The sequence below is a fragment of the Orcinus orca genome, chromosome 6 (genome assembly GCF_937001465.1).
Source record: "Orcinus orca chromosome 6, mOrcOrc1.1, whole genome shotgun sequence".
Classification (NCBI taxonomy): Eukaryota; Metazoa; Chordata; class Mammalia; order Artiodactyla; family Delphinidae; genus Orcinus; species Orcinus orca.
This window is the reverse complement of record NC_064564.1, coordinates 99276918-99300547: the sequence shown is the minus strand read 5'-3', so window position 1 is coordinate 99300547 and position 23630 is coordinate 99276918. Positions and strand designations below refer to the sequence as shown.

The window sequence follows — 23630 nt, the reverse complement described above, 5'->3', positions numbered from 1 at the left end:
GCTGTTGAGTTTCTGGAACCTGTGTTTTCACTGGTCTAATGAGGTCTAGGAAGTCCCCTAGTTTTAGTGGTTTTTCACCCAAGCCCCACCTTTCCTTAGAACTGAATTTCTGAGACTTGAACTGCCTGTGCTTCTTTGATGGGAACTGAAGCATTCTTTCCTGCCACCATTTCCTTTTCTGCATTGGGAGAGATAATCCTCCAGTGTTCCAGGTCCTTCTAAGTATTCCTACTGCTCCGGCAGGCCAGCTGAGTAGTAAGCTTTCAACCTTCCATGCCAGCTGTTTCTGTTCCTCCTTCCTCCCCAGGCCTGGCTAATACCTTTTGCTCGGTCTTAGTACTTTCCTTCTCTGTATTTGCTTTTTGTTTTCATACTTACATTTTTGTTCTCCTAACATATTACTTTCGATTCTGCCTGTGAGGTCTCTATAGAGCAAGAATGGTGCCACGGTTCACCCAGTGTTCAGGTAAATTCTGCCAACCTTCCCTTTTGTTAGGAGGTATTTATTTTTATTCAGTTTAGCCTATAACCTCAGCCCTGATCAAGGGTCATGCTCTCTGGATCCTCCTTAACATTTCTCTGCTTTTCTGTTCCTTCTTTTCAAATTCTAAATCCTTGCATTTCCCAGGCAGGCTTCCTTATAGCCTGGGCTATACCCTCTATTTCATCTTTAAGAACAATGCCACCTTGTAATTCATTTAATGATACCTGAAGAATTCTGCACTGATCCTTCTAGTATTTCTCTTTTTAAATATGTCCACATTTTCTGTAACTACATAGCACCACAACTCCAGTTATTAAAGAGTTCTCCATTAATGCCTACTCTGGGTTCCCTATTTAAAACTGTAAGAGGATCCTTTTTGATAGAATAATACCTGACTCTGGGTACCCTTTTAGGGGAGTCATTTTAGTTTGTTCTCCAAAATAGTCCCTTTATTCTTCTCTTTGATGATTTTCAGCCATTTCCCTGACCTAGTAAATATTTCTGCTTTTCTAATCTCTTTAGAGCAGTTTTGTTTAGATATAGCTCCTTTTCCTTGTCATAGATTTCTAGCTGGGCTAATATGATTTCAAATTTTCTTCTCCTCCTTGGTGTGCTTTCCTTCACTTTATTCCATTCTCTCCTAATCTTGTCCCATTTGCAAGATCAAAACCTGTTTTGTAAACTGATTTCATTCCTTTTTCAGAGGTTGGGCAGATCTCATCTTTAGAAACAGAGGGTTCTAGGCGTACACGTTTTATGACTCCTTCCCAGCACTTGAGTTGGTAAAGTCGCACTGGATTTTATCCTCTCCACCCAAGAAGAATCCCTGGTGTAGAATCCCCAGTCTGGGGCTCTGTAAAACAATCCAGAGCAATTTGAGAGCCTGTGGTGTTGGGGTGACTCCTGAGCCTATAGACAAACCGTGGATTCAGTCTTTTCTCAGATCTCTTTCTTCTGAACAAGATAAAGAGGGACAGAATTTTGGGCAGCTAATCTCCTGTTGTCTGCTAATGTCAGGCTCCCCCAAATGCTTTCTGAAATCTATCAAAATCTTCCACTAATGCTCTCTTTGTGCTTCTCAAACTTTAGCGAACAAAGAATCAGCTGGAGAGTTTATTAAAGCGCAGGTCCTTGGGTTTCATGCTAGAGGTTCAGATTCAGCAGGCCGGGAGTGGAGACCCCAAATTTTCATTTCTAGCAAGTGCCAGGCCTTGCTGACGCTGCCAGTCCATATTTTGAGCAGCACTGCTCTAACCACATAGACCTCAGCTACTTCTCGGCAATTTAAAGCCCTCACTTGAAAGAAAAGACCCGATAAAGAGAAAGACAAAAAAAAAAAAAAAAAAAAAAAAGTGATAACCAAAATAATTCAAAGGGCTCATGCCTAAGAAACCTATGTGTTTTGCCTGATTTGTGAAGTTTTCCTGGTAATCGAATATCTGCCTCATGTATTCTTGCAGTTCCAGCTATAGAGACCAAGAGCCTCCATCTTCCCTGATGGTGCTTTGCTCCCCTGTGGCGGCTCCTCTCTTTATATAAACTCAGAGTCCCAGTCAGTGTATTCACATGTTGCAGGGGGGAGAGACTGAATCTTACCCCTCCTTCCTACAGACTGACAAATAAGAAGTGAAGTATCAACTTTATTGCCTGAGCAAGCTCCCAGGAACTACCCCCAACACAGTTTCTAGTACTAAAAGTTACATTGGAGAATGAGGCTTAGAAATGGCCAAATGGGGTTTTCTACTGCCTCTCCCCCTGGAAGTATGGGCAGTTGGATCTGCATGGGGACCTTGCCTGGTTTACCCACCCAGTCTTAGGCTGAAGATCTGAGGAGAGGGAGTGGGCAAAGACAGGTTACTTACTCCTGGAGACTGGAGGTACACATGCCCCTTGTGCCTAAGCACAGGCAGGTCCCAGAGAGCAAAAATCTGCATCTTTTTTGGGCAGTGACCTGTAATATATGAACTCCACCCACTAGGAAATGTGACCCAAGGAATAGTAGTCTCCTTCTTACCTGTCAGATTACATATTTACTGTTCATTCCTTGAGGATTAGTGAGTAGGGTGTGGAGAGAGGCCAAAATTGTCCTTTCCTTTATAAAAATGAGAAGACAGGTAAATAGCAGCCTTGAACACACATGACCTCTGTAATGTTAGAGGGTTGATCAGGAAAGGTCCATTCTAGTTCTAGGAGTCTATGTTAGGAAAGCAATTTTAAGTTTCTTCAAATTCATTTATTTCAACATCCAAATTTCTTGACTGATTTATTTACCATCATTATTTCATTTATCTATTCTACTTTGTGTTTTTATTGATATTTACAAGTTATTCATATAGTACGAGTTTACTATTTGTGTCAAATATTTCTCCTGTTTTATAATTTCTTTTAATTCTCTTTATGGTGTTTTTGACATGTAAAGTTTTTAGATTTCTAAACAGTCCAATCTATTGATATTTTCCTTTGTGATATTACATTAATTTTTTTTTTTTTTTTTTTTTTTTTTGCGGTACGCGGGCCTCTCACTGCTGTGGCCTCTCCCGTTGCAGAGCACAGGCTCCGGACGCACAGGCTCAGCGGCCATGGCTCACGGGCCCAGCCGCTCCACAGCACGTGGGATCTTCCCGAACCGGGGCATGAACCCGTGTCCCCTGCATCAGCAGGCGGACTCTCAAACACTGCGCCACCAGGGAAGCCCTAGAATTTTTGTAAACAAAATTTTAAATTTATATCCTATCTTTTTTCTAGGAAGGACTTCAAGTGACCTGCATAGGTATATAAAATAAAAGAAAATAAGTTAAATAGGTAACCTAAAGAAGAATGAAAACAAAGTCAGGGACATAAAAAAAGATGTCAGATAAGGCTAAGAATAGTTCATATCCTTATAACCTATTTACCTGTTCATTAGTGGCTCACGCGTTTAGGTTTAAGTTTTCAGCCCATCCAGTCAGAAAGGGAGCCATTATATTATCCATAAGGTTACAACAAAGCAGTGTTTTTTGGGAGAAGTACAATTATTTTCAACACCACGATCAGATAGGAGTTTCTGATTCTGGGGGGTTTCGTAAATAGTTCCATGTATGAGCAGCATTTTATGAGGATTTTATGATGCTGTTTCTTACATCATCCCTCAACATGGCTCATTATATTTGAGGAAAGCACAATGCATTGTGGGGTGGACAAGGAAAGACTCCTTAGAAATGCCTGTGCTCTGCTGACCTGGCTTGATTCAGGGGTAGGATTAGGTTATTTTAGATTATTTGGAGGAATGACTGGAGTCCATGTTTTTCAGACAATGTTTCCTAAATATTGTTTCTCTCAACTCAGATTTGATAAATGATGGGGCCATTGTGCTTCAGACAATCCTCTTTCATCTGTACCAAGGGAGCAGTTGGTCTCTGTTGCCAGTTGAATAACAAGAATCTGTGCCTGAAAAGAAGGCTGGCCACCTCGGTTAGAAGGTGGAGCCGAGCCTAGGGAGCTGAGCTAAGGGAATTGTATGAATCTGCTTCTCCATGGTTGAATCCCAGTTCCTCTCCATATAATGTGACTGCATACTTTTAGTTTGAAAATCTCATGGTAGTTGTAACTAGATACCAAATTTGTCTTAAGAAAAATTTCAACAAAATAACAGTCGAACTCCCAACTTTAAACTATGTTATATCCTTCTAAGACAAACTGAAATGTACATCAAGGACAACTAACTAAAGGATAATAAAATGATGCCCCTATTTATAGAGCTATAGAGGTGTTATAAAAATAGTAACTTTGCTTTCAAAATAGTTGACTTGTAGCCATTCTTTCCAACAATAGTTACCCTGCAAAACCAACTGTCTATTTAGGCTGCTCCTAATTAGAGGTTTTAAAACCATATCATTTATGATCAAGAGAATACTGGTTTTTCTGTTCTCTTTAGCAGAGGACTGCATGCATTTAGTTACTTCTAAAATAGTGTTGGTAAATTTAAAGAAATCTAAAGAAGGGACAGACCACTTTTTTCCTCTATTCCCTGGTAGAACGCCTAACCGATGAGGTGGCTTATGATGGCAGGTTTTCTAACAGCATGCGTAATTTGAGATCTACAGGGACTTTATAAAACTTTCCCCATAACTGATTCCTGTTCACAGAATCGAAGTCCAAACAAAAGATAATAAAGACTAAACATTTTAACATTGTTTCTGATATTTTCCCACAAAATGATAAATATTGTAATGGTATTCTGTAGTGGAAAAGTTATGTCTGAAGGCAGCCTGCTTTTCTTATAAACCATCAGCCTGAGAAACTCACAGTTGCAGTTGGCCAAGCCAGAAATTGGCATATATTTTGTATGGAATATCCAATCATCTGTAACACGCCAAAACTGGGGAGAGTAAACGGTTGTTCTTTATAAGATAATGACATTGTAAGATCCCGCTAGGTAGAACCATACCCATGGGGTATATAAAGATGAATAAGTTATTTGGAATTGAAGCCCATCACTAAATGGGTTTTAAATGGCTCTAGAAGCAATGGGTTCATCTCATTCTTTTCAGGGCCACGATATTCTAATCATGTGTACAGACAAAGAGGCTCCAAGACTATCTTCTCGGCTGAAATCAAAGACCGCTTGCTTCTTAGTCTACTCTATCCAGTAATACAATGCGAAGGAAAGCTAACTACAAGATGTTCTTTTTTATTTCATTTCCTTGTGACTTTTTAATTTGATATAATTTCTTTTTTTAAAAAATTTTTTATTGAGGTATACTTGTTGTACAATGTTGTGTTAGTTTCTACTGTACAACGAAGTGGAGTTCCCTGTGCTATACAGCAGGTTCTTATTAGTTATCTATTTTATACATATTAGTGTATATGTGTCAATCCCACTCTCCCAATTCACCCCACCCCCACCCCCACCCTGCTTTCCCCCCTTGGGTCCATACGTTTGTTCTCTACATCTGTGTCTCTACTTCTGCCTTGCAAACCAGTTCATCTGTACCATTTTTCTAGATTCCACATATACGTGTTAATATACGATATTTGTTTTTCTCTTTCTGACTAACTTCACTCTGTGTGACAGTCTCTAGGTCCATCTATGTCTCTAAAAATGACCCAATTTCATTCCTTTTTATGGCTGAGTAATATTCCATTGTATATATGTACCACATCTTCTTTATCCATTCGTCTGTCAATGGACATTTAGGTTGCTTCCATGACCTAGCTATTGTAAATAGTGCTGCAGTGAACATTGGGGTGCACGTGTCTTTTTGAATTATGGTTTTCTCTGGGTATATGCCCAGTAGTGGGATTGCTGGGTCATATGGTAATTCTATTTTTAGTTTTTTAAGGAACCTCCATACTGTTCTCCATAGTGGCTGTATCAATTTACATTCCCACCAACAGTGCAAGGGGGTTCTCTCTTCTCCGCACCCTCTCCAGAATTTATTGTTTGTAGATTTTCTGATGATGCCCATTCTAACCAGTGTGAGGTAACACCTCATTGTGGTTTTGATTTGCATTTCTCTAATAATTAGTGATGTTGAGTAGCTTTTCATGTGCCTCTTGGCCATCTGTATGTCTTCTTTGGAGAAATGTCTATTTAGGTCTTCTGCCCAGTTTTTGATTGGGTTGTTTGTTTTTTTTGATATTGAACTGCATGAGCTGATAATATATTTTGGAGATTAATCCTTTGTCTGTTGATTCGTTTGCAAATATTTTCTCCCATTCTGAGGGTTGGCTTTTCGTCTTGTTTATAGTTTCCTTTGCTGTGCAAAAGCTTTTAAGTTTCATTAGGTCCCATTTGTTTATTTTTGGTTTTATTTCCATTTCTCTAGGAGGTGGGTCAAAAAGGATCTTGCTGTGATTTATGTCAAAGAGTGTTCCTCCTCTGTTTTCCTCTAAGAGTTTTAGAGTGTCCGATCTTACATTTAGGTCTTTAACGCATTTTGAGTTTATTTTTGTGTATGGTGTTAGGGAGTGTTCTAATTTCATTCTTTTACATGTAGCTGTCCAGTTTTCCCACCACCACTTATTGAAGAGACTGTCTTTTCTCCATTGTATATCCTTGCTTCCTTTGTCATTGATTAGGTGACCATAGGTGCATGGGTTTATCTCTGGACTTTCTATCCTGTTCCATTGATCTATATGTCTGTTTTTGTGCCAGTACCATATTGTCTTGATTACTGTAGCTTTGTAGTATAGTCTGAAGTCAGGGAGTCTGATTCCTCTAGCTCCTTTTTTTTTTTCCTCAAGATGGGCTATTCGGGGTCTTTTGTGTCTCCATACAAATTGTAAAGTTTTTTGTTCTGAAAAATGCCATTGGTAGCTTGATAGGGATTGTGTTGAATCTGTAGACTGCTTTGGGTAGTATAGTCATTTTCACAGTGTTGATTCTTCCAATCCAAGAACATGGTATATCTCTCCATCTGTTTGTATTGTCTTTAATTTCTTTCATCAGTGTCTTATAGTTTTCTGCATACAGGTCTTTTGTCTCCTTAGGTAGGTTTATTCCTAGGTATTTTATTCTTTTTGTTGCAATGGTAAATGGGAGTGTTTCCTTAATTTCTCTTTCAGATTTTTCATCGTTAGTGTATAGGAATGCAAGAGATTTCTGTGCATTAATTTTGTATCCTGTTACTTTACCAAATTCATTGATTAGCTCTAGTAGTTTTCTGGTAACATGTTTAGGATTCTCTATGTTTAGTATTATGTCATCTGCAAACAGTGACAGTTTTACTTCATCTTTTCCAATTTGGATTCCTTTTATTTCTTTTTTCTTTTCTGATTGCTGTGGCTAAAACTTCCAAAACTATGTTGAATAATAGCGGTGAGATTAGGCAACCTTGTCTTCATCCTGATCTTAGAGGAAGTGTTTCAGTTTTTCATCATTGAGAATGATGTTGGCTGTGGGTTTGTCATATATGGCCTTTATTATGTTGAGGTAGGTTCCCTTATGCCCACTTTCTGGAGAGTTTTTATCATAAATGGGTGTTGAATTTTGTCAAAAGCTTTTTCTGCATCTATTGAGATTATTATATAGTTTTTATCCTTCAGTTTGTTAATGTGGTTTATCACATTGATTGATTTGCATATATTGAAGAATCCTTGTGTTCCTGGGATAAACCTCACTTGATCATGATGTATGATCCTTTTAATGTGCTGTTGGATTCTGTTTGCTAGTATTTCGTTGAGGATTTTTGCATCTATGTTCATCAGCGATATTGGTCTGTAGTTTTCTTTTTTTGTGACATCTTTGTTTGGTTTTGGTATCAGGGTGATGGTGGCCTCGTAGAATTTGTTTGGGAGTGTTCCTCTGTCTGCTATATTTCAGAAGAGTTTGAGAAATATAGGTGTTAGCTGTTCTCTAAATGTTTGATAGAATTCACCTGTGAAGCCATCTGGTCCTGGGCTTTTGTTTGTTGGAAGATTTTAAATCACAGTTTCAATTTCAGTGCTTTTGATTGGTCTGTTCATATTGTCTATTTCTTCCTGGTTCCATCTTGGAAGGTTGTACTTTTCTAAGAATTTGTCAGTTTCTTCCAGGTTGTCCATTTTATTGGCATAGGGTTAATTGTAGTAGTCTCTCATGATCCTTTGTATTTCCGTAGTGTCAGTTGTTACTTCTCCTTTTTCATTTCTAATTCTGTTGATTTGAGTCTTCTCCCTTTTTTTCGTGATGAGTCTGGCTAATGGTTTATCAATGTTGTTTATCTTCTCAAAGAACTTGCTTTTAGTTTTATTGATCTTTGGTATTGTTTCATTCATTTCTTTTTCATTTATTTCTGATCTGATCTTTATAATTTCTTTCCTTCTGCTAACTTGGGTTTTTTTTTCTTGTTGTTGTTCTTCTTCTTCTTTCAATAATTGCTTTAGATGTAAGTTTATGTTGTTTATTTGAGATTTCTCTTGTTTCTTGAGGTAGGATTGTGGGTCGTCGTGTTTTCATTGTCATTTGTTTCTAGGTATTTTTTTATTTCCTCTTTGATTTCTTCAGTGATCTCTTGGTTATTGAGTAGCGTATTGTTTAGCCTCCATGTGTTTGTATTTTTTGCAGCTTTTTTCATGTAATTGATATCTAGTCTTATAGCGTTGTGGGTGGAAAAGATACTTGATACAATTTCAATTTTTGTAAATTTAACAAGGCTTGATTTGTGACCCAAGATATGATCTACCCTGAAGAATGTTCCATGATCACTTGAGAAGAAAGTGTATTCTGTTGTTTTTAGATGGAATGTCCAAAAATATCAATTAAGTCTATCTGGTCTACTGTGTCTTTTAAAGCTTGTGTTTCCTTATTTATTTTCATTTTGGGTGCTATGTCCATTGGTGAAAGTGGCATGTTATAAAGTCCCCTAATATTATTTTGTTACTGTTGATTTCCCCTTTTATGGCCGTTAGCATTTGCCTTATGTATCGAGGTGCTCCTATGTTGGGTGCATAAATATTTACCATTGTTATATTGTCTTCTTGGATTGATCCCTTGATCATTATGTAGTGTCCTTCTCTGTCTCTTGTAATAGTCTTTATTTTAAAGTCCATTGTGTCTGATATGAGTATTGCTACTCCAGCTTTCTTCTGATTTCCATTTGCATGGAATATCATTTTCCATCCCCTCACTTTCAGTCTGTGTGTGTCCCTAGGTCTGAAGTGGGTCTCTTGTAGACAACATATATACAGGTCTTGTTTTACTATCCATTTAGCCAGTCTGTGTCTTTTGGTTGCAGCATTTAATCCATTTACATTTAAGGTAATTAATTATATGTATGTTCCTACCAACATTTTCTTAATTGTTCTGGGTTTGTTATTGTAGGTCTTTTCCTTCTCTTGTGTTTCCTGCCTAGAGAAGTTCCTTTAGCATTTGTTGTAAATGGTTTGGTGGTGCTGAATTCTCTTAACTTTTGCTTGTCTGTAAAGGTTTTAATTTCTCTGTCAAATCTGAATGAGATCCTTGCTGGGTAGAGTAATCTTGGTTGTAGGTTTTTCCCTTTCATCACTTTAAATATGTCCTGCCACTTCCTTCTGGCTTACAGAATTCCTGCTGAAAGATCACCTGTTAACATTATGGGGTTTTCCTTGTATATAATTTGTTGCTTTTCCCTTGCTGCTTTTAATATTTTTTCTTTGAATTTAATTTTTGATACTTTGATAAATTTGTGTCTTTGTGTGCTTTTCCTTGGATTTATCCTGTATGGGACTTTCTGCGCTTCCCGGACTTGATTGACTATTTCCTTTCCCATGTTAGGGAAGTTTTCAACTACAGTCTCTTCAAATATTTTCTCAGACCCTTTCTTTTTCTCTTTTTCTTCTTGGACCCCTATAATTTGAATGTTGGTCCATTTAATGTTGTCCCAGAGGTCTCTGAGACTGTTCCTCAATTCTTTTCATTCTTTTTTCTTTATTCTGCTCTGCAGCATTTTTTTCCCACTATTTTATCTTCCAGGTCACTTATCCATTCTTCTGCCTCAGTTATTCTGCTATTCATTCCTTCTAGAGTATTTTTAATTTCATTTATTGTGTTGTTCATCATTGTTTGCTTGCTCTTTAGTTCTTCTAGGCCCTTTTTAAACATTTCTTGTATTTTCTCCATTCTGTTTCCAAGATTTTGGATCATCTTTACTATCATTACTCTAAATTCTTTTTCAGGTAGACTGCCTATTTCCTCTTCATTTGTTTGGTCTGGTTGGTTTTTACCTTGCTCCTTCATCGGCTGCATATTTCTCTGTTTTCTCATTTTGTTTAACCTACTGTGTTTGGGTTCTCCTTTTTGCAGGCTGCAGGTTCGCAGTTCCCGTTATTTTTGTTGTCTGCCCCCAGTGGGTGAGGGTGGTTCAGTTGCTTGTGCAGGCTTCCTGGTGGAGGGGGCTGGTGCCTGTGTTCTGTTGGGTGGGGTTGGATCTTGTCCTTCTGGTGGGCAGGGCTGCATCTGGTGGTGTGTTTTGGAATGTCTGTGAACCCAGTATGACTTTAGGCAGCCTATCTGCTAATGTGTGGGGTTGTGTTCCTGTCTTACTAGTTGTTTGGCATGGGGTATCCAGCACTGGAGCTTGCTGGCCTTTGGGTGGGGCTGGGTCTTAGTGCTGAGATGAAGATCTCTGGGAGAGCTCTCTCTGATTGATAGTACGTGGGGCAGGGAGGTTTCTTGTGGTCCAATATCCTGGACTCAGCCCTCCCACCTCAGAGGCTCAGGACTGATACCTGGCCAGAACACCAAGACCCTGCCAGCCCCATGGCTCAGAAGAAAAGGAAGAAAAAAACAGACAGAACTCTAGGACAAATGGTAAAAGCAAAGCTATACAGACAAAATCACACAAAGAAGCATACACACTCAGAAAAAGAGAAAAAGGATTAAAAAAAAAATATATATATATATAAAAGGAAGAGAGCAACCAAACCAATAAACAAATCTACCAATAAGTACTAAATACTAAACTAAGATAAACATAAAACCAGAATCAAATTAGATGCAGAAAGCAAACCCCAAGTCTACAGTTGCTCCCAAGGTCCACCACCTCAATTTTGGGAACATTCATTGTCTATTCAGGTATTTTTCAGATTCAGGGTTTATCAAGTTGATTGTGGGGATTTAATCTGCTGCTCCTGAGGCTGCACAGAGAAATTTCCCTTTCTCTTCTTTGTTCGCACAGCTCCTGGGGTTCAGCTTTGGTTTTGGCCCCGCCTCTGCATGTAGGCCGCCCTCAGGAGTCTGTTACCCACCCAGACAGGAGGGGGTTAAAGCAGCAGCTGATTAGGTCTCTCTTGCTCACTCAGGCCAGGGGGAGGGAGGGGTAATTGGAATGCAGGGCGAGCCTGAGGTGGCAGAGGCCAGCATGATGTTGCAACAGCCTGAGGCGTGCCGTGTGTTCTCCCGGGGAAATTGTCCCTGGGTTACAGGACCCTGGCAGTGGCGTGCTGCACAGGATCCCAGGGGGCGGGTTGGGTAGTGACCTGCACTTGCACTCAGGATTCTTGGTGGCAGCAGCAGCAGCCTTAGCAGTTCTTGCCCATCTCTGGGGTCCGAGCTGATGTCTGTGGCTCATGCCTGTCCCTGGAGCTCGTTTAGGTGGTACTCTGCCTTCTGTGGGCACTCTGGGAAGGAATCCCTTCTCTTTGTGCACCCCGAAACAATGGCCTCTTGCCGCTCTTGCAGGTCTAGACTTTTCCCCAGACTCCCTCCTGGCTATCTGTGATGCACTAGCTCCCTTCAGGCTGCGTTCACACAGCCAACCCCAGTCCTCTCCCTGGGGTTTGACCTCTGAAGCCTGAGCCTCAGCTCCCAGCCCCCACCTGCCCTGGCAGGTGAGCAGACAAGCCTCTCGGGCTGATGAGTGCTGGTTGGCACCGATCCTCTGTGTGGGAATCTCTCCACTTTGCCCTCTGCGCCCCTGTTGCTGCACTCTCCTCCGTGGCTCCAAAACTTCCCTTCCCCCCATCCCCCCTCCCCACCAGTGAAGGGGCTCCCTAGTGTGTGGAAACGTTTCCTCCTTCACAGCTCCTTCCCAGAGGTAGGGGTCCCATCCCTATTCTTTTGTCTGTATTTTTTCTTTTGCCCTACCCAGGTACGTGGGGATTTTCTTGCCTTTTGGGAAGTCTGAGGTCTTCTGCCAGCATTCAGTAGGTGTTCTGAAGGGGTTGTTCCACATGTAGATGTATTTTTGATGTATTTATGGGGAGGAAGGTGATCTCCACGTCTTACTCCTCTGCCATCTTGAAGGTCTTCTCCTGGTTTGTAAGTTTTTAAATGGCATACTGTAACTTCCATGTATTGCCTATATAACATTCAAACTAGTCTATTCTATTTCCCTTTTTCTTTATTCCTTCTCCTCTCAATTTTTCAGTTGCCTTATTTCTACTTTCACAACATATACTGTTTATATTTTATCCTTCCATCTTGCCCCACCTTTATTTTAGTCTTAGATTTACAGTTTAATATATCAGATGCTCACCATCAGTCTTTTTTTTTTTTTTTTTTTTTTTTTGCGGTACGTGGGCCTCTCACTGTCGTGGCCTCTCCCGTTGCGGAGCACAGGCTCCGGACGCGCAGGCCCAGCGGCCATGGCTCACAGGCCCAGCCACTCCGCGGCATGCGGGATCCTCCCGGACCGGGGCACGAACCCATATCCCCCGCATCGGCAGGCAGACTCTCAACCACTGCGCCACCAGGGAAGCCCGACCACCATCAGTCTTTTTACTGAAGTTTCTTCAGTTACCTCTTGGATGAAGCTCATTTTCTAGTAGATTCCTTAAGAGTACAGTATTCCTTGAGTTCTTAGATGTTTAAAACTGTTTCTCTATGGTCTTGAAACTTGAAAGATAGCATAGTTGGACATAAAAATCTTGATTTACACTTTCTTTGTTTGAATTTCCTTAAAATAACTTCTTTTGTTGCTTTTTTATGTAGCTTTTGAGAAGTCTGGTGCAGCCTAATTCTTTTGCCTTTGGATCTTAATTGTTTATTTATTTGAGGGGAGATGCTGAGGAGTTTTTCTTTATCTTTGAAGTCTAATAGTTTTACTTAGCTAAATCTTAGGGCTGATTGTTCTGGGTGAGTTTTCTCAGGTATCTGATGAGTCCTTCTAGTATTTATATTCAGGTCTTTTTATTTTTGTAAGGCTGTCGTGGATTATAGTTTTAGATATTTATTCTGTTTCCATGTTTTTCTTCTTTAGAGACTTTAATTATACATATGTTGGATCTTTGCCTATATTGCATGTCAACCACTTTATTTTTGATCCTTTTTACTTCCTTTTTAATCTCATTTTTATTCTTTTTGGTGGTTTTCTTGTATTTGTTCAATACATTTATATTCGAATCTATCCTTCTTTGGGCACCATGAAATTTAGTCTTTATTTCTGATGTGATTTTGTCTTTTGCTTTTTTCCTGAATTCAGTCACTTGTGTTTCATTTCCTTCCTGCTTTTTGTTCATTCTGTTCTTATTTTTGAATTTCTAACTCAAGGTGTTTTCTTTATATTCCAAAGGCTTTTTTGAGGATATTTATTTGTTTATTGTCTTACAGGTTTTTCCCCCCCTATTTTGTGTGTTTTTTTTTAAAGTGGAGTTTTTCACAAGCAGAAATGTTTTGATTATAATTTTCTGTTTCTGTTTTTAAATGAACACTCCTTTGTTTATTAATTCCACAGACAGAATTGGTCATTTGGGAGATTCAAGAAGATTTCTAGGTTAAGAGTGCCTTCTTCTGTCACTGAATGAAGGGCAGTTTCTTTTAAAGGATATTTTTGTTTTTGTTTTTTTGGTGAGAGTAGGAATGAATTCTGTATTCTTCTATTTTGGGTACTCTTTTGACTTATAAGATCTTGTCTTTCCCCTGCACTTGTTTTTCCTGTCACCACTTAGTTTCCAAAGAACACCTATTCCTTCCTTTTTATCCTCTTCTTTCCCAGAAGCAATACCTTTCTCATACTACTACCTGCACTCTCCTTTGTGGCCCCAAAGCTTCCCTCTCCCCCTACCCCCTGTCCCCACAGGGGAAGTGAAGGGGCTCCCTAGTGTGTAGAAACTTTTCCTCCTTCATTCACAGCTCCCTCCCAGAGGTCCCATAGAAGTCTCACAGACTTTTCATCCTTTGCTTGTAGTCAGTACTCTGATATACCAGGTCTCTTTTTCAGTATTTTCATACTTAAGGTGGAATTTCTCTTTCTGGGAGTGACTCTAACTCATGATTGGGCCCTTTGTTCCCTCTTCTCTTTCACAGGGCTCTTCTAGAGCCCTCTCAGTCTCTAGAATGACTTGTGGGAGACTGAGAGAAAGCTTTGCTGGAATTTGGTATTTATTTTTCCATTAAAGGGTAATTTAAAGTTTGTAGTATTCTCTGTCTTCCAGTGGTGATGACAGCATTGGTTTTATGTTGTTTATTTGCTTTTCCAGTTGATCTGAAGAATATTTTGGAGAATGTGTGGAGAGATTTGGATTTAAGGGGCCACCGTTATCCTTGAACTAGTTGGAAGTCTAACCTGTAATAAACTCTTAAGTGCTAACTTTCCCCCTCCATCTCTCTGCTCATGCCATTTCTTCTACCTGGAACCCTCTCCCCTCTTCTTTTCTTCAGTTTCTATATTCCCTTCTTTCATGATCCCCTCAACTGAAGGTAAGTTTTCTTCTTTCTAAATTCCCGTACTCTCTTTCAGGAGGAAATATTGGTAGGAGTTTGGCACAGTTACTCTGGGGTCAGGTTATCTAAATTCAAATCTCAGTTCTGCTATTTACCATCTCTGTGCCTTTGGGCAAGTTGTTTAACCTCTATGTGTATAAGCTGCCTTAACTGTAAAAATGGGAATAACATCATGGATTTGTTGTGAGACTAAATGGGTTAATGCATATGGAGAACCAGCACAGTGCCTGATACACAATAAGCATCTATCAAATTAACTATCTATCAAGTTAACTGTTACTTAAGTTTACCTTATGACATTTATTATATACTCTCATATTTTTGTTATATTAATATAGGGTGTAACTCCTAGATTAAATACATATTAAGGGCAGAAACCATGTCTTATTCAGAGTACCTGTATTCTATTTGCTTAATATGATATCATTTGCTTAGCTTTCCCCTTATTGCTGATTGTTTACATTTATTTATTATTATTATTTTTTAATTTATTTATTTTTGCGGTATGCGGCCCTCTCACCGCTGTGGCCTCTCCCGCCGCGGAGCACAGGCTCCGGACATGCAGGCCCAGTGGCCATGGCTTACGGGCCCAGCCGCTCCGCGGCATGTGGGATCTTCCCAGACCGGGGCATGAACCTGTGTCCCCTGCATCGGCAGGTGGACTCCCAACCACTGCGCCACCAGGGAAACCCCTGATTGTTTACATTTAAACAACCAGGAATGCTGTGCCCGCCACTGTCCTGGACACTAGGAGTACAAAGATGAATGAGACATAGTCTCTCATGATACACACATGCATAATAATACATACATAATATTACAATGCATAAAATGTAGTTTGAGGTATTTGCAGGGGACTGTGGGAGCCCTGAGGAAGTACAGTAATGACTGATTTTGCCCAGAGTTGCTTGCCCACATTAATGAAACAGAAACAAAGTTTCAAAAAAATCTGATGAACTAAGAGCCTAATTTTCTCTTCTCTGAGGCATTCTTGCAGGTCTGGTTTTTCAACTTCAGGCTTCTAGCTTAGAAGCCCTGTGGGTGGGGAAAGGAGAGAGAGAAGGCAGAGTGACCACTGAAAATGGAGCAAAGAAGGAATATTTGAATGAGGGGCATGTACTTACTTTCCATAGCAAAGGAGCAGAGAGTGGGGTAGCAAGGGACTCAGGATGAGCTGTCTTCTTACTGGGGATCCTTTTCTCTCCAGTGAGCTCAGCATGGGTTCAACCTGCCTGTGGTTCAAACTGTGAACCCTTGGATGGAGAGAAGGGGACCTAGAGTGAGAGTCCCTCTCTGACCAAGATGGAATTGAACTTAACCAGTGGGATGTTTCTGTGAGCAGAAGGAATTGCAGACCCACCATTACTGTAACATTTACATGTTCATGTATATATGCGTGTGTGTGTGTGTCCTTTAAAAAAAACCAGAATCATATATGTACCATTTTTCATCTTGCTTTTTTATTTTATTTAAAACATTTTTGGCTTTACAATATTCTGTGGACATACTTCTGTATCAGTTCCTATAATGCCATCTCCTTCTCTGAGGGAAGCATAGTATTCCACTGTGTGGAGGTTCACAAATTTATTAACTTGTCCACTATGGAAGGATATTTAGGTTTTCTTTTTCCCCTTCAAATTTTTGTTGTTATAGACAATGCTACTTTTAATATACTTACATATATTATGTTTTGCCGATACTCAGAGGCACATTTTTTCACATTTTAATACCTATAAATTCTTACAAGTGTTATACAGTCAGGTGGCTGCCATGAACATAATTGACATTACTCATGTATGTATCAAATTGGTCATAGCTACTTGCAGTGTTGCTACTTTTATTTAGTTTTGGACATTAGTGACATATTAACATTTTGCTTACTAAAACTTTTTCAGAACTTTTCCAATGATTTGACATTGAAACAAAAAGTTATTGTAGGGCTTCCCTGGTGGTGCAGTGGTTGAGAGTCCGCCTGCCAATGCAGGGGACACGGGTTCGTGCCCTGGTTCGGGAAGATCCCACATGCCACGGAGCAGCTAGGCCCGTGAGCCATGGCTACTGAGCCTGCGCGTCTGGAGCCTGGGCTCCGCAACGGGAGAGGCCACAGCAGTGAGAGGCCCGCGTACCACCAAAAAAAAAAAAGTTATTGTGTATGTAGAAAACCATGGAAATAGATCAGCAATGTATAAAAGCAAGTGTCAGCATCAGAATGGCTTGCAAGAAAAAGAAAATAGAACATTTAAAAGAAATACTGCCTCACCAAGACTCAGGATAGAACATAGGTTGTGGAAATGTACACTGATATCTCTTAATTGAAAAGTGATTGAGAATTGTTACATACTGAATATGGAGAAATTTTAGTAGTGTCTCAATCAATTTTTTGATTTTTCTTTTATTATATATTATAAAATTTTAATGTTTCTATAGGTCTGAAAAAACTCTTTCAACCAGTATAAAATAATTCTGAGACAAGAAAATAATCATGACAGAATTTACTTGGCAGTATTTTTTCTTTCTTAATAAAACAAAATAATAGTGCATCTTACAAGAATGGTATCTTAGGTTTGATGAAATGTACTGTATCTTTGCATAATTGGGCAGGATATTTCTGTAGAATTAAGTCTTAAGAGTGGAATTACCAAGATAAAGAGCCTCATAAATTCCTCTCCACAAAGACTGTATCAATTTACACACACACCTGCTTTCCAACACCTTCACCAATGCAGGATATTCCAGTTTTTTAATGTTTGAGAGCCTAATAAGTGAAAAGCATATTTTATTTTGGTTTAATTTGTACCTCTTTGCTTATTGATTGTCCTATTACAGTTTTCCTATGAATCACTTTTTCTATTTATTGCTCCTTTTCATGTGTTGTTGGTGGTATTTTTCTTCATGGTAATTGTTGTTTAGATATCAGGGCCATCAACTTTTTCAAATATGTTACAATTTTTTTTTCACACTTTGTTGCTTGTCTTTCAAACTTAGGTTGTTGAATTGTTTGCCCTAAAGAAAATTTAAGAGTTTATTTAGTCAAATTAAAAAAATTTTTTCCTAGTTTTCTTATTATTTCTTTCCTAACCAAGATTATAGAACTGTTTTCCTATATTCTTTTCTAGTATATTTTTTAACTATAAGTTTATTACAGTTGCAATCATTTTTGCCTGTATGTCAAGATGGGGATCTAATATTAGTTTATTTCTATGGATAACTATTTCCCAACTCAGTTTATTTCCCACTGATTTGAAAGTCCACCCCTATCTTATATAAATTCCGATGCATAGATAGATTTGTTTCTGGGTTCTGCTCTGCTCCATTGACCTCTTTGTTTATTCCTTTGCTAGCAACAAACTAGCAATTTAGCATTCTCAATTCACCCCAGGGAGTGGGGGGGCAAAATCAGCTAAACGGGCAAAAATTGCTTCTCGAGGGGTGGAAAAATATTATTCTTTTAATATATGAATCATAGGACTTCCCTGGTGGCACAGTGGTTAAGAATCCGCCTGCCAATGCAGGGGACACGGGTTCGAGCCCTGGTCCAGGAAGATCCCATGTGCTGTGGAGCAGCTAAGCCCGTGTGCCACAACTACTGAGCCCGTGCTCTAGAGCCAGCGAGCCACAACTACTGAAGCCTGCATGCCTAGAGCCCGTGCTCCACAACAAGAGACACCACCACAATGAGAAGACCGTGCAGCGCAGTGAAAAGTAGCCCCCCATTGCCGCAACTAGAGAAAGTCTGGGCACAGCGACAAAGACCCAACATAGCCAAAACAAACAAACAAACAAACAAACAAAACTCAGGAAATTAACACTAAAAATATATATATATATATGAATCATAGATAAACATATAGTAAATAAGAAACATATACATACCTGTGGTATTAAAATTTTATAAAGTGTGAGAGATTAGGGAAAAAAATGTTTAAAAAGGCTCCGTGTAGGGCTATAATGAAAAAAGGTTGAGAAATACTGTCATAATTTTATAATAGTTACTGAAACCTGGTTATGTCCTGTTTCAATATTTTTATTTTAATTTTTTCTTGTTATTCTCATTAATCTTCCCCCCCAAAATTTAGCAGTAATTGTGTTTTTGTTCACTGAGCATGCCAAGCTGATTCCTGCATGTGGGGTTTTGACATTGGAGCCCCCTCTGTCTGACCCCTCTTCCTCCACTCTTGATGCTCACTCACTCATCCTTCAGGTCTCTGCTCACATATCACCTCCACAGAGGACCTTCCCTAACCATCCTTTCTATTCTTGTATGATGCTTTTCATAGTCTTTACCAGTACACAAAATTATGTATATATATATATACTTTAAAAAATAAATTTATTTATTTTATTTGTTTATTTTTGGTTGCGTTGCGTCTTCATTGCTGTGCGTGGGCTTTCTCTAGTTGCGGCAAGCAGGGCTACTCTTTGTTTCAGTGCACGGGCTTCTCATTGCGCTGTCTTCTCTTGTTACGGTGCACGGGTTTCAGTAGTTGTGGCACGTGGGCTTCAGTAGTTGTGGCTTGTGGGCTCTAGAGCACAGGCTCAGTAGTTGTGGTGCACGGGCTTAGTTGCTCCACAGCATATGTTGGATCTTCCCGGACCAGGGATCTAACCCATGTCCCCTGCATTTGCAGGTGGATTCTTAACCACTGTGCCACCAGGAAAGCCCTATATTTTTAAAATTTATTTTTTCACTTGTTTATTTTCTGCCTTTCTCACTAGAATGAATTCCATTAGGTGCAGGGACTTTGTTTTCTCACCACTTTATCCTTAGCCCCAAAGCATGCCTGACATGGTGAGAACTTTCTATTCACTGAATAATGTGTAAACTTATCACGTTCCAAGAAAGTCCATTGGAATCACCATTGGAAGTACATTCCACTTACAGGTTAATTGGTGGAGAATTGATATCTTTTCACTTTTTTCAATCTTTCCATTCAAGGATGTGGCATTTTCTCTTTATTGTTTTATTTTATGTCCTTCTGGGGGAAAAAAATCTTCTTGTAAGTCTTGGACATTTCTAGTTACATTTATTGCTAGGTATCTGAAGTTTGTTCATGGTTTCTTCTCTTGTGAATAGAAATCTTTTAATTTTTCTATTATATTTTATTTGTGGTTTTAGTTTATTTGTGTCAGCAGGCCTGTGTTCATTGTGGGGTCTCAAAGGGAGGATCTATTTCCTTGCTCTTTCCAGTTTCTAGACCCTGCCTACATTCCTTGGCTTGTGGCCCCATCCTCCATCTTTAAAGCTCATCAGTTCAACCTTCAGTTCTCTCTGGCCCTGATCTTCTTGTCCCCCTTTTTTAAAGACCCTTGTCACTGCATTGGGCCCATCTGGATAATCCAGGATAATCTCCCTATTATAATCACATTTGCAAAGTCTTTATGCCATGTAAGGTAACATGGTTACAGATTCCAGGGACTAGGATGTGAACATCTTTGAAGGGACCATTATTCAGCCTACCATACTTGTGCTTACAGATATGTAGAAAACGATTAGTTTTTCTATGTTCTTGTCTTTGGGTGCATTTTGCCAAACTCCTATTATTTTTCTGTCGTTTTCAAACAATTGCATATTTGTTTTTCAGTTGTTTTTTTTTTTTAATTTACTGTCAGTTGCATAATTTGTTCCCTTTCTTTCTGGTATTTATAGCTCATTTTTTTCCTTGCCTCGTTCTGCATTGTCTAGAATCTCCTGACTAATGCTAAATAATAGCTGTGAAACCATGCATCCTTGGCTTGTTCTTAACTTTATTAGAAATTGTTTTACCACTGAGTGTGGTGGTTTCTAATAAACATTCTTTTAAATCAAGGAGTTTTTATCAAATTAAATCCTAGTTTGCTAAGATTTTTAGGCAGGAATGTACATTAGATGTATTAACCATTATGATTATAAAAGTGACCATATGGTTTTTCTCTTTCAATCTATAAATAGCTTTCCTAGTAATGATCATCTCTGTATTCCTGGAGTAAATCTCCCTTGTTTATAGTGTATTGTTCTTTGAACGTACTGCTGACTTCTATTTGTTAATATTTTATTTTTGTATTTATATTAATAAGTGAATTTGGCATAGTGTGTTTAGTAATTGGTTGTGCCGTCCTTGTACACGTTGGGCATTGTGGATTATCCAGTCATACTGAGTGAATTGGGAAACTTTCTACCTTTTTGTATGGTCTGGAACTGTTTAAATACTACTGAAGTTATATGCTTTTTGAAAGTTTCATAAATGTGAGTTTCCTTGGGCCACTACTACTTATCTCTAAAAACATCTTCCTTACCTTCCTTAAAGGTTGCTTTATCCTGAATCATCCGTACTTTATTCCTTACTCAGTCTTACAGCATTTGAAGAATAGCTTGTGACCTGTGGAACAGGTTTTCTCTGGGCAAAGCTGCCCCATCCATAAAGAGGGGTCGCATCTATCAACTAGGCTTCATTCATAGGAACCTGTTGGTCCAGGGGCTTACACAATAAAGGTTTGGCTCCCATGAGATTTTCTTTTTTTTTCACATGCTTTGGGAGTTCTTTATCACTTATTAATCATCACAGTGTTCCTATGAAACTTCTTAGCAAGTCTGATGTATTATTTTCAGTTTAAGGACAGGGATCATCGTTGAAGGAAATAACCTTTGATACCAGAGTTTTGAATAACCAGTCTTTTTAAAAATTTATTTTTTATTGAAGTATAGTTGAATTACAGTGTTGTTTGAATAACTCGTCTTTATTTTAAAAAGCTTGGGGGATGTGCCTCTGTATTATATGGTACCAGTACTGAACTATCTTTTGGATTCATTACCATGAAATTGAGCAGAGACCACTGAATGCTTCTTTGATCATAAGAGATGAGGGAGCCCAAACCAAGAGGGACCACTCCCCGCTTTTCATCATGAAAAGCCTGACTGCTTGAGGTAGCCTTTTTCATTTCCTCAAGGAGTAATTCTCAGTTCTCTGCGGAAATGTTACTCTCAGCTCAGAATTTCAAACTGATGCTTGTTTGTTTAAATGAGGTTGTCCAAGGCCAGGACAATGAGTCGCTGTTTTAGCTTAGTAAACCAAGGGAATTTGCAGTGGATCGACTTAACTAATTTTTTAAGAAGGATTCTCAGACTGGGTATCTTTTGATCTTAAATCTTTCATCAGGACTGTGTTTACATAAATATAAAAATGGTGTTTCTTGGACTGCTACCACTTATTTCTAAATTAAAATACTGCTGAAGTCATCCGCTGTAAATGCTTATCCTTGGAATATTGTTCAATTAAAAGGTAGTATTTTGGTATAAGGTGTAAGTTGATTTCTCATTCTTTTCCCCTTGCAGTAAAACAGACCATCAGTAACATTTCAATATTTAATGAAACCTGCTTGAGATGGAGAAGTATGAAGACAGCTGATATAGAGGAGATGTATTTAGTAAGTTACTGAAAGTTACTCTGTTTATAGGTGTTTGTCTTGTGTGGGAGGTTCAAAAAATATCAACAAACCAAAAAAACTACTTATATAGCTGCCATTATCAGTGGAAGATTTATAGTGACAATTGCAGTAAGAAACAAGAAAGTGGGAACTTCTGCTGCATATTTGAAGACAGAGACATTGGGGATTGATGAGAAAATCATGAGAGGTTCTTTGTGCAACATAGCCTGATGCAGAGCTGATGTTCAGGCAGTGTCATGGAAGGAAGCCAGTGGCTTTTGCAAGTGTGTGTCTCTCCACACCAGTGCCTCTGATCAGGGTCTGAATTGTTGCCTGGAGAGTCAAGGGGAACTTCTAAAGCTAGATGTGGTTGTGAGTAAGAAAGGTAAAGACCATGGGATGAGCTGCTACTAGAAGCAATTAAGTAGGAAGAAAAGTGCATCTATTGGCCCAGGTGCTGGGATGTTACAGTAAAGTGTAGGGAATGTCAGAAGGGGGCGGGCAGAGGAGGAAAACTCTTCCCAGGTTTTACCAAACCGACTAGGATTACCCTAATGCAGCAGTCCCCAATCTTTTCGGCACCAGGGATCGGTTTCGTGGAAGACAGTTTTTCTACCGCCAGGGGGTGGGGTGATGGGTCAGGTGGTAATGTGAGCGATGGGGAGCGGCAGACAAAGCTTCGCTCGGTCCACCGCTTCCCTCATGCTGTGTGGCCTGGTTCCTAACAGGCCGTGGACTGGTACCGGTCTGCAGTCCGGGGGTTGGGGACCCCTATCCTAATGCACGTTCTGCCCTGGGAGAAGCCTTAGTTCAGATTCTTAATTTTCTTTCTAGGAAATTGTTCTTTGGTTTTGCTCCTGTGGTTTTAACAACAGACTTTCACATTGGGCATGTGTCGTTATATGTGTGAGAACAAGAAAGAGAAAGTTGTCGGTGTTGGGGCCTCGAGTTTTTGTGCATTTTGATTTAAAAATATGTTTATGATACTGATAATACTGTAATTACAATATTTATGGTATTACAACTCTAATATTTGCTTTCTGCCGTATTTCACTTTCTGAAGGCACTTTAGAATCAAGAGTAAGAGAGTGTGAGAGAAAGGATAGGTATCCAGGCATTCAGAGCCTTTCAAGCTAGCAATTCACCTGGTGAACTTTTCTATGTTTTAGTTCCACATTTGGGGCCAGAGATGGTATCAGAAGGAATTTGCCCAGGAAATGGTCTTTAATATCACTGCCAGCAGCCAGGCTCCTGAGACGTGTTTGGACCTGAGGCCAGGTACCAACTACAGTGTCAGCATCCAGGCTTTGTCTTCTGAACTTCCTGCGGTCATCTCCCTGACAACGCAGATAACAGGTAAATCTTGAATAACAGCATTTGGATGAACAAAGTCACCGCAGAGCTGTATAGGCTCAAATAAAGAGGCACACTATTACTTTCTATCTTTATATAATGAAGTTTAAGAGAAAGAGGAAGAAGGACATGAAATTGGAGAGGGGAACTAAGGGGACTGCAGCCTGAACTGCAATGTTTTATTTCTTAAACAGGTACCTGAAACAAAATAGGAACATTGAAGAAATCTGGGTAGTGTGTACATGAGTGTTGGTTAAATTCCTTCTGGATATTTGAAATATTTAAAATATT

At 39.3% G+C, this 23630-nt stretch overlaps 1 protein-coding gene across 13 annotated transcripts in view; it reads left to right on the top strand.

Moving 5' to 3' along the window:
* Nucleotides 1-23630, top strand: part of SUSD1 (sushi domain containing 1) — a 141805-nt gene that overhangs the window by 66082 nt on the left and 52093 nt on the right. For all 13 annotated transcript variants that reach the window (XR_007477858.1, XM_033427450.2, XM_049710962.1 and 10 more), the window contains 2 exons: nucleotides 21895-21986; nucleotides 23156-23342. Coding sequence is in view for 12 of the 13 variants with exons in the window: in XM_033427450.2 (XP_033283341.1) it covers nucleotides 21895-21986; nucleotides 23156-23342 (279 nt within the window). In the remaining variant the exon portion in view is untranslated. The remainder of the gene's footprint in view (nucleotides 1-21894; nucleotides 21987-23155; nucleotides 23343-23630) is intronic.